Source organism: Stigmatopora argus, chromosome 4 (genome assembly GCF_051989625.1).
Source record: "Stigmatopora argus isolate UIUO_Sarg chromosome 4, RoL_Sarg_1.0, whole genome shotgun sequence".
Lineage (NCBI taxonomy): Eukaryota > Metazoa > Chordata > Actinopteri > Syngnathiformes > Syngnathidae > Stigmatopora > Stigmatopora argus.
In genome coordinates, this window is record NC_135390.1 from 4,484,734 (window position 1) to 4,501,569 (window position 16,836).

A 16,836-nucleotide genomic window follows, 5' to 3' on the forward strand; every position below is an offset into this window, starting at 1 on the left:
AAATATCTATTCAATGACGATTGCCCTTGGCAAGCTGGGTTGTAGCAAGAGTCCGCGAACATTTGATAACAGCACGTTTCTCCTTTTCAAATCGCATCATAGCTTTCTTGGGCTCTTAAACAAAGCAAACAGTAAAGCTTCATTAAGCACACTTAGAAAAACTCAAGAAAAGATGTGATGGAACTGCGAGACGAATAGGGTTCGAAAGCACACAAAGCAGGAACTCCTACTCACTGAATATTTTGTATTTCGAGACATTCGTAACTAGGGTTATCGCTGTTTTGTGCTAGACATTGCAACAGCAAACTTCATCTCAGTTTTCCTTGCCTAAAATAAAAGCAACTGATTAATAATCATAAACATTAAATGTTTTATGAAAATGTAATAATTTGAAGGACAATGGAATTAATCAAACATAAGCTATCTGGTTTTTACCTTGACTTCTTGCAAATTCATGCTTCCACAACAGATGTTGCAGGTGTGTAGAACTGTTTAACACTGCTGGTGATTTTAGAGCTTGTTTTTCCACACAACGTCCTTTGCCTTATAGATGCTTGCTTATCTCCCTCACGCCTTGAGGGGCTTATGAGTTTTCTTGCTTGCACACTGAGCACCAGTAGAAGGAGCTGCTGGTTTCTATCATGAGTAATGGCCAACGGATTTCTTAAAATATAGACCTGTAGGCGGCTGCTCCACTTAATCCTCCGTTCTTTGTTGCTTTCACTGGCTTTTTCTTATCCATGTTGCCCACCACATTTCTTCCACTGACTCATTCTCTACTGGCACCATAGGTGTCTTATTCAGAGCTTCCCAACTAGCCTATTCTACAATTACAGTAATACCTTGACATACGAGTGTCCCAACATACGAGAAATTTGAGATACGAGCATACGGGATGGTTCCCGATGCGGCCGTCGGGTTGGCCGAGTATGCGAGAGGCTGCTTATGAGAACAGGCTGGTTTCATAATTCTAAAAAATAAACCGGGATACACTCGGTTCTGAGGCATGGAGAAGCAGCAAATTCTAACTCGAAAGCCACGGTGGAATACATTTACATCTTTGCCTCGGTTATCGCACAAGGTTTAAATTTAGTGTAACGTGAGATTAAAACCTATTTTTAAGTGTGTGTGTATAGTCATCTAAGATCATTCATTCATTTTCTGAACCGCTTTATCCTCACTAGGGTCAAGGGGGTGCTGGAGCCCATCCCAGCTGACTTTGGGCCAGAGGCGGGGGACACCCTGAATCGGTGGCCAACCAACTTCAGGGCACGAGGAGACAGACAACCATCCACAGTCACGCTCAAACCTAGGGGCAATTTAGTGTCCAATCAACCTACCATGCATGTTTTTCGATTGTGGGAGGAAACCGGGTACTCCGGTGAAAACCCATGCAGGCCCGGGGGAACATGCAAACTCCACACAGGTGGACCGACCTGGATTTGAACCCAGAGCTGTGAGGCAGACTCGCTATCCACTCAGCTACCGGGCCTGCTAATATAAGTTCATTAAAGTTAAATTTTGCATTGGGAACCGTCTCGTATGCTCGTATCGCAAAGCAAAAATTTGCTCGGAATTGTCCTCGTATCTCAAATTTCTCGTATGTTCAAACACTCGTACGTCAAGGTATTACTGTATCTTTGACACTGAGCGCGGAGAGGTACCTATGTATATGTTGAACACTAACTGAGTGGGGAAAAGGGGGTTAAATGCATCATAGAGAGGTATATGCTGAAAAATATACCGTTACAAAGGCTCCGTGAGCTAGCGGAGATATATATCAAGTTTGTTTTATTGTTTCTCCATTATGTACGTTTTATATGACATGTCTGTTCATGGTTTTACATTTTATAGAATTCCCCCCAAAATGTGACTCATATTTTGCATCAATTTTGAAATCATGACTACTTAACTTATTTTATCCTGAAAATTAAAGTGAGAAAGTTTCAGAATGTCCATGAAAAAATATCTAAATTTAGAGTGTTAATGTTTCTTTCTAGAACGAGTTTGGACTTCAAAAGGGGAATGTACTAGCTTTCTAGCATCCGTCAAGTGTTGGGGTCCTTTTCATGAAAATTTTAATTATATCTATAATGTTTAAATCTGCGGCCCGATGGAGCGAATGGGTAGTCCGTTGGCCTCACAGCTCTGGGGTCCTGGGTTCGAATCCAGGTCACGTCCACCTGTGTGGAGTTTGCATGTTCTGCCCGGGCCTGCATGGGTTTCCTCCGGGTACTCTGGTTTCCTCCCACATTCCAAAAACATGCATTGTAGGCTGATTGGACACACTAAATTGCCCTTAGGTATGAGTGTGAGTGTGCATGGTTGTCTGTCTCCTTGTGCCCTGCGATCGGCTGGCCACTGATTCAGGGAGTCCCCCGCCTCTGGTCCGGAGTCAGCTGGGATAGGCTCCAGCACCCCCTGCGACCCTAATGAGAATAAAGCCTTTCAGAAAATGAGATGAGATGTTTAAATGTTTCGGAAGCAGTGCTCTGCTCGCCTTTGACAACAAAACTGAAAGAAAGAAGAGACCTTGAATGACATTTCCTGCACTTGAGTTCCAAATGTAAACAAAATCCCATGTGAGACTCTTCCCTTTAAGCATGTCAAACACGTTGTAACAAAAACTAAGTGGTCCTCTTTGCGTCACACTAAGTTAAGAGATAATGTCTCTTTGCTGTATGAGAGGGAAGAGAAGAGGAAAAGTAAAACCGCACATTAGGCTGACAGAAGAAGCAATAATTGTGCAAAGTACACTCAAATACTGTTAATATAAAATATCTCATAAACTTTATTATGAAAAGATAGTAAAGGTTAACTAGACAAAACATTCATTCTTTTTCCGGACCAGTAGCCAGCCCCAATGTTCCCTCTCGTTGGTCTGGGCAGAAAGACAACCTCCCTGAGCGCACTGAGTACCAGTGTGAGCGACATCATCTGTACTCGGATGATTCGCCTAAAGACGTTTCGCCGACGGACGTTTGACAGACGGGCAGGTCGCCGAATGTTCTTATGAGCAGCCAACGAGCAGAGTCTTTTATCAGCGATCGCCCCGCTGCTCATGGGAGCTTCGGGGGCGCTGGCTAGCGGCTCCTTTTAGCTTGTAGCATCTGTGTTCGCATCCCCTCGAACGGCGCGCATGATAGAGTTGCTACCGGGGATGCTGTTGTGAGCCAGTGCCCCCGATGTTCTTATGAGCAGCAAACGAGAAGTAATATAATACTCCTCGTATTAGATAAAAATAACAGGAAATGCAGCAGCTGAGCTGTGCACGAGTATACTTCATTACCCAGAAAGCCCTCTTTTCCCCGCGCATGCGCGTTGTGCGTTTCCTGGTCTGAATAACTCATCCGGTGCTCGTAAATATTGTTATACACGAAAGATATGCAAAAAAAAATGCCATGGCCACCTGGCTTGGTCGCATCACGAAATTTTGACCGCATCACGGGCGAATTATTCGATCGAAATTTCCCCCGTAAGACGAGCATTTTGTATGATGAGCGGTCGTATGACGAGGTACCACTGTACTAGTATTTGTTAGTTTAATGATTAAATACAAATACTAGTATTTGTATTTAATCATTAAACACTGTTACTATAATTTGGACAACGCCGGCGGCGGGCCGGATTACAAATCCTAACGGGCCGTATATGGCCCGCGGGCCGAGGTTGAAAAACTTGTGCACACACGATCCGGGGGCGGGGCGAGCGCGCGAATCCCGTTTCGGCGAAACCTCCGTTCTGCCGAACGGCCGTTCGGCCGAATGAACTTGCGCGCTCGCCCCGCCCCCGGATCGTGTGTGCACAAGTTTTTCAACCTCGGCCCGCGGGCCATATACGGCCCGTTAGGATTTGTAATCCGGCCCGCCGCCGGCGTTGTCCAAATTATAGTAACAGTGTTTAATGATTAAATACAAATACTAGTATTTGTATTTAATCATTAAACTAACAAATACTAGTACAGTGGTACCTCGTCATACGACCGCTCATCATACAAAATGCTCGTCTTACGGGGGAAATTTCGATCGAATAATTCGCCCGTGATGCGGTCAAAATTTCGTGATGCGACCAAGCCAGGTGGCCATGGCATTTTTTTTTGCATATCTTTCGTGTATAACAATATTTACGAGCACCGGATGAGTTATTCAGACCAGGAAACGCACAACGCGCATGCGCGGGGAAAAGAGGGCTTTCTGGGTAATGAAGTATACTCGTGCACAGCTCAGCTGCTGCATTTCCTGTTATTTTTATCTAATACGAGGAGTATTATATTACTTCTCGTTTGCTGCTCATAAGAACATCGGGGGCACTGGCTCACAACAGCATCCCCGGTAGCAACTCTATCATGCGCGCCGTTCGAGGGGATGCGAACACAGATGCTACAAGCTAAAAGGAGCCGCTAGCCAGCGCCCCCGAAGCTCCCATGAGCAGCGGGGCGATCGCTGATAAAAGACTCTGCTCGTTGGCTGCTCATAAGAACATCGGGGGCACTGGCTCGCAACAGCATCCCCGGTAGCAACTCTATCATAGGCGCCGTTCGAGGGGATGCGAACACAGATGCTACAAGCTAAAAGGAGCCGCTAGCCAGCGCCCCCGAAGCTCCCATGAGCAGCGGCGCGATCGCTGATAAAAGACTGCTGCTCGTTGGCAAGTGGTCGTGCGTTATCCGATTGTGAGGACATTTGTGTGCATCATTTTCGGAATATTTTGAAGGGAATAGTACGACAGCAAACAGCCCATCGATAGCGAACGTGTGGGTGGAGTGTTTGTTCCGTTTACGAGTGCGTTGTGTGGAAAAAAAAAACCCGAAGCCCCCCGCCCCTTTTGTGCCCCTCTCCCCTCGGCGAAATCCGCCCAATTTTAGTTAGATTAAACACTTTATTTCTATTAAACCACTCGTTATTTATTACTTTGTCAATATATGGCGAATTATAAGAAATAAAACATTTTTTTCAATCCAATATCCTGTTTTTGGTGTTTTTTTCAGAGAGTTGGAACGAATTAATTTGTTTCCCATTCATTTCAATGGGAAACTTCCCCTCGAGTTACGAGAAACTTGTCATACGAGCTCAGTCCCGGAACGGATTAAGCTCGTATCTCGAGGTACCACTGTATTTGTATTTAATCATTAAACTAACAAATACTAGTATTTGTATTTAATCATTAAACGCTGTTTGAACGAACATTCATTCAGCGACCTGTCCGTCTGTCAAACGTCCGTCGGCGAAACGTCTTTAGGCGAATCATCCGGTCACGACATCATCATTGCTCGCTATGGGCACACCAGTATCACACCTGCCACAAGCAGGTGCATGTCAATGTTCCCTCTAATTTTTCATGTAAAACACGAAAAACATAAGAGTGGACAGAGCTACTGCCACTGGCTGCCGCTTAAACGGCGCCATCATGGGGAAAGTGGTAAAAAAAAAAAATACTGCACGCCATATGATTGCTGCTGCGCAGAGAAGACGAGAGTAGTGCGCAATTGCGCATGCGCGCAGCTTAGAGGGAACATTGGCCAGCCCCCTTTTTTTGTTCAACAATAGGTTGATATACTTTGTTACGAAACATTCCACTAAACTGAATTAACTATCAGCAAAATTATTTCTATCCTTCCTGAGTTAAACTGGGCAACACCGTTGATGGTGCTTTTTTACTCACCCATCTTGCACTCCATCACCATCTGGTGCATCCCATACCCGAGATAAAGGGCAGACGACGAATGGGTCATGTTGGACAGAAAGTGATTGGCAACAATCCATCCCTCTACAGTGCAAGTGCAGTTATGTGCAGCCAAAACTGTCGGTGAACTATCTCAACTTACAAATAAACTTTTTTAAAAACTGGAAGGAAGCACGGAGCCCAAATATTTCTCATCTAAATCCTCTGTGGAGTTACTTTCTTAAGCACTCATTTCTACTACAATGCCAGGCAATAATTATAGAATCACCAGTCCTGGTGGGTTTTGGCTCAGCTGTTTTATTGTGTTGAAAAAAAGCAAACCATAGAGCTGACACATAACTCAAAACATTTTAAATGGCAAATTTCTGGTTTTAAGAAAGACTATAAATAAATGTTAGTATATTTAGCACAGGTTAAATTTTCACACTCACAAACATGAGTTTTCCATTAAAGCGATTTGGAAAATGTCCTAACCCTTAATTTGTTTGCCTTTATGCAGGCTATTTATAAGATGGTGTCCTCTGTGATGAAGATGCCTGAGGATGAGTCAACGCCTGAGAAAAGAACAGAGAAGATCTTTAGGCAAATGGACACCAACAGAGATGGTATACACACATTATCTGATGCTTTTTTTGGGTCATCGCTATAATATGTTTAGGTATGTAAGTGTAGTATATTCCCCTGTAATTCAACTTTAATCATAAATAACATTTTTATAGTAGTGCTTCAATGATTCATTTTCAAAAAGAAACACTCACTGGAACCAACCATGTCAGTCAAGTTAAAACTTTAAAAAGTTATTAGATCAAATAAATATAATAAACATTAACACCGAATAATAAACTTAAATGTCAGCGATAAAGAGCATTTTTAAAATAATGAAATATTTTTTCAATTTTCAGCAGGAGTTATCATAGCTACATTAATGCGGTTTGTTTCAAAATCCATCAAGATTACGCAGAGTTCATTGTTAAAATGTTTTATTTTCAAGACAGTCCCACTTTTAAACTGACTGTACTAACACTACCATATTTTAGGAAAGCTTTCCTTGGAGGAGTTCATCAAGGGGGCGAAGAGTGACCCCTCTATCGTACGCCTGTTGCAATGTGACCCGAGCAGTGCTGGACAGTTTTAAAGCGAAGCTATCAACTTCACATGTAAGACCATCTTTTTACTAGTTTCCACTTCATAGTGAAATGCATGTGTAACCCTTTCTGTCTTCTGCTAGAAACCCATTCTAAAACAAAGAAACAATTATCTTAAACAAAATATTCTAGAAGCACTGGCCACGGAAGTTGAACCAATTTAAATTTGTAGTTGAGGAAAATATTCAGCTGTCAATTTCTGACCAGGTTTTTTTTACCTTCTTTAGAATTTCTTTGGCTGAGCAGTAATGGTCTTCACCCTCTACTATGGAGAAAACTGATGATGATGATAATAATGTCAAGCACATGATGATGAAGAGGGTTTTCACTGATGACATCGAAGATGTGCACAATTCTCAACCCACAAGCAGTTTATCTAAATTCAGGTTAACTCCAACTGCCGCAGCTTGTATCGTTTTGAAAGCTCGATGGTTGCCCTCAACAAGCACAGAGAGAAGATTTCCTCTAGGTTATGTGTACGTACACTGGCTTTTGTGTTCAAGTGTGCCTTGGTTTGATCTTTGCGGACCGCACACAGGCACTAATGTAGATGAGGGTGTACAATAATGACTTACTGTAAGCAAGAGAATTGCATCTGCAGCGCAGACTTGAGAACAAGCATTATGTCTGACTTCCTTTTTGCTAAATCTGTGTAAGAATATATAATGGTGTATGTTGTGAATGCCAAACGTTTGCGTTTCATTCCGAAATATAGTGATATGCTCCTGTTTGCATTTATCGCACTTGCAAAGTCTCAAAAATATAATGATGGTTTTAGTGTTATTAAGTATATTTTAAAGAGTGGCAGCCAAATTTTGCTTTTTCAAATTTTTGATACATTGCTGGACCGTAAGGAAAATGAGTGAATTTCGAAGAATAACCAGCCAATGACGATTTTATTATCATCTTTGTATTCTCTCATGTGGGATTTTCAGTATGGAAAGCAATTTCTTCTTCTGAGAAGATAGGCGCTTCAATTTTAATATTGGACATTTTAAATGCTGCATGTCAGGTGCAATCAATGCTAAAAAAAAAAGCATGGAGCTTATACTCGTGTTTCCGACTATTTTGTGAAGATGAGTACGTTAGATCTGGGTACAAGTAAATACAAATACGCACAAGACATTGTGTGCACAAAATTTAGTTTGTTTCAAGGCATCACAAGTATATTTTATGTAAGCTGTAATTTTCTCCAATTATTTTTAAATATAGTATATTCAGTGGTAACTCTGCTAACCAAATTAATTTGTTCTTATAGTGTTTTCGTAACTTGGATTTTTCGGAACTAGAGACGCATTTTACATGTAAAAGCTTTACTTAATTCCAACCCTTTCTAAGCTCCCCAACATTACACCCCAATTTTTTTTTAAATGATAAGTATACCAAATTTCTATGAAATATCTGAGAAACACACAAAAGAGATAACAAACATAATAAAATTATAAGCCATTAAATTTAATAAAAACATTTTCCATTGGGCGTGTGCATTGATGAGGGCGGAAAAGGAGGCAAACGTTTGGCAGTTCAGTAAACAACATAACTTAAAATTATATTACGTTTGGTCAAATATTGATCCATTGATGATTGTCGATGGTGAGCTGGACGATAACAAGACTCGTGAACACTTTGATAACAGCACGTTTCTCCTTTTCACTCACACTGGGAATAACTTTCTTGGGAAAGAATGATGATATGCAAAGAATAAATCTGCATAGGCACACCAAGAAAAACTTCAGAAACAACATGTTAGAACTCTGTGACAAACGAGGGTCGAAGGCACATGAATCAGGAACTCACCATGCTCCCAGAAAAAAAAGTGACCGGAAAGGGGGATTTTGGTTGGACAGTCCCCCTCACTAAGAGTCAATGAAGGATCAACTCTATCACAAAATATAGTACATGATGCTACAAGACGATGTTTGAATTGTTTTAGATTTTGCGTGTCATAACTTGGAATTTAAAGAGACAACATTTTCCCATTTGAGGATTTTCCTAACCTTAATATTTTATATTTAGAGACAGTCATAGCAGAGGTACCACTGTATATATTTTCTTTTAGATAGGGCAGTCTGTTACATGGGTGGGGAATACATAATTGTAAGCAAGCGAGTAGGGGGAAGTGAGGACTGAAAATAACATTTTTCACAAAATATAAATGAGTTTTTGCAGACAAAAACATGGTTTCGTACAAAAAAAACACTCTTTGGAATGATTGAAATATACAGCTGCTGATTGGACAATGGCTCCTTTCATCACCCTCAAAACCATGATTTCCTGTCAAAAAAGCTTATTGATGTTCGTTGTGCTTCTTTTAATGAGGAAATTAAGCGTATTTAAGGCAAAACCTCAGAAGTTGACTTTTCTAGCTTTGCACTCCGACATTGTATTCAACCAAATAGTTACTTCCTGGTCACCTTTGCAGCGCCCGCTTCTTACTCCTGATTGGCTCTGTCATCAGGTGTTTGTGAAGTGATTAGAAACTTGAGGTTGGCAAGACTGTACTGATTGAATGAATCCGACAGGACCGTCTTGCTTGCGAGGCTACATTCTTGTGGACACAGAACACATGCTCTATAAATGTTTTTGGACGCAATTTGTTCAATACACGGAAATGGGACACAAATCAACGCCATCGAATGCCGTGGCTGAATGGACTCGCGCATGCAGTTCTGTGCTTGCTTCTGGTCCCAAATATAGTTTTGTCAGTATTGCTATTACCAGTAGTCAGTATTATTGAAACCACTGTTGGATTTATCTTTGGAAAAGTTGCAGAAATGTGACCCCAAGTGGCGCCTTGCCCTTTCATTAGAGGAGCAAATTTAGTAAAGCTTGGCTTTGGCTCTTGAATTGAAGAACTCCTGTTTTATTTCATATCATGCAGCTACAGCACAATTATTCCATAAACTACTGCAATGATATCCCAAATGGGTTGCTTTTAGTGTGTTGTGGGAATTTATTTTTCAAGAGCCTCGTCAGGTCACACATTTCTGTAAAACATAAAAAGTATCTTGTGGTTCAGTGCCAAATAAGCAACAAAAGCTGCATTGTAGAAATGTATACTGTACATTTGTGATTTGTTCAATTGAATGTTTGTAGTTGTTGCATTTTTGTAGGTTTTGTAAGGTATCCTGGCTAAAAGAGTAAGAGCCTTAAGAGTAAAGGAATAAATTTACAATTTAATGTAGTTTTTGGTGTTGTGTTTTCTTTTATTTATTTATTTTCGCTTTTTTAGCACACTAACAATGTAAATCCTCAAAAGAATGTGAATACTTAATATGAATGTACTTACAAATTCAAGTGATCAATGTGAAATCTGGTGCTGTTCAATTAAATGCAAAACTGAGGAAACCTCAACAATTCTTCGTGAAGAGACCAGATTCCCCAAAATCAAATCAGTGCAAACTTATGCTATGGCCTGAAACCGTAAAAAGAAGACTCCAACTTTAGAAAAATACAGCACTGATCTGCACTAAACAAGTCAAGGAAACACATAAACAGTCGATGCAAATGTGAAAAAATACCAAGATGAAGAATTAAATACTAGTGTATAGATTCTAGTCCCCCTAAATGAGGAAATTATGTCAAAGTGCTTTGAGTACCTTGAATGGAGAAAGGTTTTAAAGTTTGTGCACTCAAACTCCAGCGCTCTTGGAGCATGCAGCAAGAGAATGATACAAAGCATACCACCAGGTCCACCTTTGGATGGCTCACAAAAAAAAACAAAGTTAAGGTTTAGGGGTGGCTAGGTCAAAGTCCGAATTTTATTCCAATTGAAATGCTGTGGTGTGATCTGAAATGGGCAGTTCATGCTAGAAAATCTTCTAATATTGCAGAATTCAAACAATTCTGCACAGAAGAGTGGGCCAAAATTCCTCCAAAGTATTGTGAAAGACTCCTCACAAATTATCCTAAATGCTTGATTTCAGTTATTGCTGCCAAAGATGGTACAACACGTTATTAGGTTCAGGGGGCAATTACTTTTTCACAGAGGGCCAGACAAGTTTAATTTTTTTCCACCGTGGTAAATAAAATCATGATTTAGAAACTGCATTTTCTATTTCCTTGGGTTGTCTCTGTTTCATACTAAAATTGGTTTGATGATCCTGAAACCTGTGTGTGAAAAAATATGCAAAAAACACAGAATTCAGGAAGGGGCAAATACTTTTTCATGGCACTGTATATATGTATAAAAAGCAAAATGTTGATTCATATGTAACACACTACACACTACACAATGATGTTTTTTGACTTCTTCAGTGCGTTCAACACCATTCAGCCGGTCCTACTGAGAGGGAAACTAGAAGAGGCTGGAGTAAGGAACCACCCAGCCGCATGGATCATCAACTTCCTCACTGACAGACCACAATATGTGAGACTTCAAGACTGTACGTCTGATGTGGTAGCTTGCAGCACGGGGGCCCCACAAGGCACTGTGCTCTCCCCACTCCTCTTCTCCCTCTACACATCAGACTTCAAACATAATACAGACACCTGCCACCTCCAGAAGTTATCTGACAACACCGCTATTGTTGGACGAGTGATGGACGGGAACGACCTAGAGTAGAGGGGAGTCATCACAGCTTTTGTTGACTGGTGTAGGCAAAACCACCTCTACATCAACACCAGTAAGACAAAGGAAATGGTAATCGATTTTAGGAGGAATCCTCAACAGACCACTCAGGTGAACATCCAGGGTACAGACATTGAAATTGTGGAGAATTTTAAGTACCTGGGTGTTCCCCTCATTAACAAACTAGACCGGTCCACAAACATAGTTGCCCTGTATAAAAGGGGCCAGAGCCGCCTCTACCTACTGAGAAGACTACGGTCCTTTGGAGTGTGCAGGACACTGCTGAGGACCTTTTACGAGACTGTGGTGGCATCTACAGTGTTTTATGCAGTGGTCTGTTGGGGATGCGGGAGCACGGAGAGGGACAGGATCAGGCTGAATAAGCTGGTCAGGAGGGCCAGCTCTGTTCTGGGCTGTCCTTTGGACTCTGGAGGAAGTGGGAGAGCGGATGATGCTGACCAGGATGATGTCCATCATGTACAGCACCTCCCACCCCCTGCATGAGTCTGGAGTCCGTCCAAAGCTCCTTCAGCAATAGCACCCTCATTGCAGAAAGGTGTGCTTCCGCAGATCATTCCTCCCATCAGCTGTCAGGCTCTTTAACAAAACAAATGGCTGAGTGTTAAGACCTACCATATGTACAGTTGTGGTCAAAAGTTTACATACACTTGTGAAGAACATAATGTCATGGCTCTCTTGAGTTTCCAGTTATTTCTACAACTGATTTTTCTCTGATAGAGTGATTGGAACAGATACTTCTTTGTCACAAAATACATTCATGAAGTTTGGTTCTTTTATGACTTTATCATAGGTGAACAGAAAAAAATGATCAAATCTGCTGGGTCAAAAATATACATACAGCAGCGCTAATATTTGGTAACATGTCCCTTGGCCATTTTCACTTCAATTAGGTGCTTTTGGTAGCCATCCACAAGCTTCTGGCAAGCTTCTGGCTGAATCTTTGACCACTACTCTTGACAGAATTGGTGCAGTTCAGTTAAATTTGATGGCTTTCTGATATGGACTTGTTTCTTCAGCAATGTCCACAAGTTCTCAATGGAGTTTAAGTCAGGACTTTGGGAAGGCCATTCGAAAACATTAATTCTAGCCTGATTTAGCCATTCCATTACCACTTTTGATGTGTGTTTGGGGTCATTGTTCTGTTGGAACACCCAACTGCGCCCAAGACCCAATCTTCGGGCTGATGACTTTAGGTTATCTTGAAGAATTTGAAGGTAATCCTCCTTTTTCATTTTCCCATTTACTCTCTGTAAAGCACCAGTTCCATTGGCAGCAAAACAGCCCCACAGCATAATACTACCACCACCGTGCTTGACGGTAGGCATGGTGTACTTGGGGTTAAAGGCCTCACGTTTTCTCCTCCAAACATATTGCAGGGCATTGTGGCCAAACAGCTCGATTTTTGTTTCGTCTGACCACAGAACTTTTCTCCAGAAGGTCTTATCTTTGTCCATGTGATCAGCAGCAAACTTCAGTCGAGCCTTAAGGTGCACGGCAGCCTCTCAGTCCATGGAGATGCAAAACACGCTTGACTGTGGACACTGACACTTGTGTTCCACCAGCTTCTAATTCTTGGCAGATCTGCTTTTTGGTGATTCTCGGTCGAATCTTCACCCTCCTGACCAATTTTCTCTCAGCAGCAGGTGATAGCTTGCGTTTTCTTCCTGATCGTGGCAGTGACAAAACAGTGCCATTCACTTAATACTTACAAACAATTGTTTGCACTGTTGCTCTTGGGACCTGCAGCTGCTTTGAAATGGCTCCAAATGACTTTCCTGACTTGTTCAAGTCAAGGATTCGCTTTTTCAGATCCATGCTGAGCTCCTTTGACTTTCCCATTGTAGCGTTTGTGGGCGTTTGCATCCAATGAGCACTATTTAAATGGCTTCAGAGAAGTCACCAGCTGTAGTCACTCATAATCACTCACAAGAAGTTAAGAGGCCATGCTATGAAACTCATTTCACTGACACAACTTTCTAAGTCACCAAAATTGCTAATTCGTGTTGCTGTATGTATATTTTTGACCCAGCAGATTTGATCACTTTTTCTGTTAACCCATAAAGTCATAAAAGAACCAAACTTCATGAATGTTTTTTGTGACAAAGATTGTATCTGTTCCAATCATTCACTTTTGACCACAACTGTACATCTATGTGTATGTATGTATATGTATGTATGTGTATATGTGTGTATGTATGTGTGTATATATATATATATGTATAAATGTATGTATATATGTGTGTGTGTATATATATATGTATATATATATAGACATATATATAGACATATATATATACAGTGGTACCTCGTCATACAAAATTCTTGTCTTATGGCGGAAATTTCGATCGAATAATTCGCCCGTCATGCGATCAAAATTTCGTGATGCGACCAAGCCAGGTGGCCATGGCACTGTCTTTTTTGCATATCTTTCGTTATAACAATATCTACGAGCACGAACGATTAATTCAGACGAGTTTCTCATACGACCAGGAAACGCACAATGCGCATGCGCGGGCAAAAAGAGGGCTTTCTGGGTAATGAAGTATACTCGTGCACACAACACCCATAGGCAATGGCAACCTTTCTCAGAATATAACTTCATTACCCACTATCAATACGTGGGTAAGCTCAACTATTGTATTTCCTGTCATTCTTTCTAAGGAAAGAAGCTCCCGCGATCATTCTTTAAAGACTATTTCTCGTTGGCAAGTGGCCGTGCGTTATCCTATTGTGAGGACATTTGTGTGCATCATTTTGGGAATATTTTGAAGGCAATACAACAGCAAACAGTCCATCGATAGCGAACGTGAGGGTAGAGGCGTGGCAAACCGCCAACCCGGAAAACGAAGGTAACAAAAGATTACAACAAAATTAGAATTCAGTTTTGTGTAAAGTTACATTAAACGTATGTTTGAGTGTCTGTATATATTAATCCAAGTTAATTTAAATTTGTTTGTTCCGTTTACGAGTGCGTTGTCGTGGAAAAAAAAAGAACCCCAGCCCCCCACGCCCCCAAACGTCTCTGTCTCCTGTCGGCGAAATCTGCCCAATTTTAGTTAGATTAAACACATTTTATTACTATTAAACCACTAGTTATGTGTTACTTTGTTAATAGATGGCGAATTAGAAGAAATAAAACATTTTTTCCAATCCAATATCCTGTTTTTGGTGTTTTTTCAGAGGGCTGGAACGAATTAATTTGTTTTCCATTCATTTCAATGGAAAACGTCCGCTCGAGTTACGAGAATCTCGTCATACGATCTCAGTCTCGGAACGGATTACGATCGTATGTCGAGGTACCACTATATATATATATATATGTATATGTGTATATATATATGTATATATATATATGTATATATATGCATGTATATAAATATGTATATATATGTATGTATATATGTATATATGTATATATATATATATATATATATATATGTATATATATATATATATATGTATATATATATATATATATATATATATGTATATATGTATGTATATGTATGGATATATGTATATATATATATATATATGTATATGTATATATGTATATATGTATACATATATGTATATATGTATGTATATATATGTATATATGTATGTATATATGTATATATATGTATATATATGTGTATATATGTATATATGTATGTATATATATATGTATGTATATATGCATGTATGTATATATATATATATATATATATATATATATACTTACACATACATACATACATACACATACATACACACATACATACATACACATACATATACACACACACACATACACATACATACATATATACATACACACATGTATACATACACACATATACATACATATATACATACATATACATATATATATATTTGTGTATGTGTGTGTATGTATGTGTGTGTATGTATGTGTATGTATGTGTATGTATGTATATATATTATGTGTATGTATGTGTATAGATAGAGATAGAGAGAGAGAGAAAGATATATGTATATGTATATGTATGTATATGTATATATATATATATATATATATATACATATACATATATACATATATATATACATATATATATATATATATATATATATATATATATATATATTTCAGCAACACACTTATTTATTTATATATTTATTCATGTATTGATTGATTTATGAACTTACTTATTACCTATCTATTTATGTCTAAAATGCCTTTCCTGTATCTGCATTTTCACCCTCTTGCTACTGTGACAATGAAATTTCCCAAATACGGGATAAATAAAGTTATCCAATCCAATCCAACATTTAGGTTTGTATTTAACCCTTAAAATTACATTTTTTTATTTAACATTTAAAAGATCACTTATTTGACAAATCTTGTTAATGTGAAAAAAGGGTGACTCAAATATTCACATTGCTCGACGCTAAATGTGGCAAAATGTCACTGTTATTTTCATCCTGAGCCACTTTTCCAAATGGCACTTTATGGGTATGAAACTAACGATTAACTGTGCCTCCGCTAGATGGCAGGATTCGAGATCCGTTTCTATTCATAAATGAATTCATTTGCTGCGAATCGTTATTTCTCCTTGTTAACTATATTGAACGGCTTGAATTTGTCAATGGCAAGAAATTAGTTAAGTTTTGTGTTTGACTTGACACATTTTATATAAATAATATATATAATATTAACTAGTTTTACTTTCTAATTATAAAAGATCATATATAATATTTGCCCATTTTTTATTTTAAAAAAAGTAAATAAATTTAAAAATCAAAATTAGAACAGAATAGTTGCTAATAGGAGGCTCAAAAAAGGGATTTGGAAAAAAAATAATCCTATAAATGATTTATCGCCTAGCAGAAAAACCTGTCAATTCCATAGTCGATCAATATCTGTAACCACGACGTGGCGTGTCACAAAAATTAGTCCAACACCGCTGGTCTATGCCAAATGTGTTGGCTTAATAAGATGGGGAGAGATGTGTAATTTCACTCCAGTATAATTTAATTTCACTGAAACATGATCATTCACTGTCAGGCTTCCTACATCAACTGTTTTAGACACTGTCAATGGCAGCCTTGCATTTAGTGTACTTTTTCCATTTTTGAGAAATTGGTGTGTTCCGTGACAATTTGTAAATACGTATCCCTTTGCCTCTGTGAAGATTAGGAAACAGAATAATGCCGTGCTGAAATCTCAACAAATACATACAGACTTCGGTAACTGTGTGTGCCAAACACACAATGTTAACTCATTGGCTATCATAGATGGCGAGAAATGAGCCCGAGTTGCTTTTACCCATTAAAGGGCACTCGCTATACTCATTTTGACCGTTAATCCAAATAGATTTGTTGTCTAGCTCCAAAGAGTTAAGTGACAAAAACAATCCTTGAGCTCATCTTGTGACTATGGTATCATATTTGCTG

General features: G+C 39.4%; 1 protein-coding gene across 1 annotated transcript in view; it reads left to right on the plus strand.

Annotated features, from left to right (window-relative positions):
- Window positions 1-10,011, plus strand: part of ncalda (neurocalcin delta a) — a 33,898-nt gene extending 23,887 nt beyond the window's left edge. The window contains exons 3-5 of the mRNA XM_077598686.1: window positions 6,182-6,287; window positions 6,720-6,839; window positions 7,055-10,011. Of these exons, the coding sequence (XP_077454812.1) occupies window positions 6,182-6,287; window positions 6,720-6,817 (204 nt within the window). The 3' untranslated portion in view covers window positions 6,818-6,839; window positions 7,055-10,011. The remainder of the gene's footprint in view (window positions 1-6,181; window positions 6,288-6,719; window positions 6,840-7,054) is intronic.
- The last annotated feature ends 6,825 nt before the right edge of the window (window positions 10,012-16,836 follow it).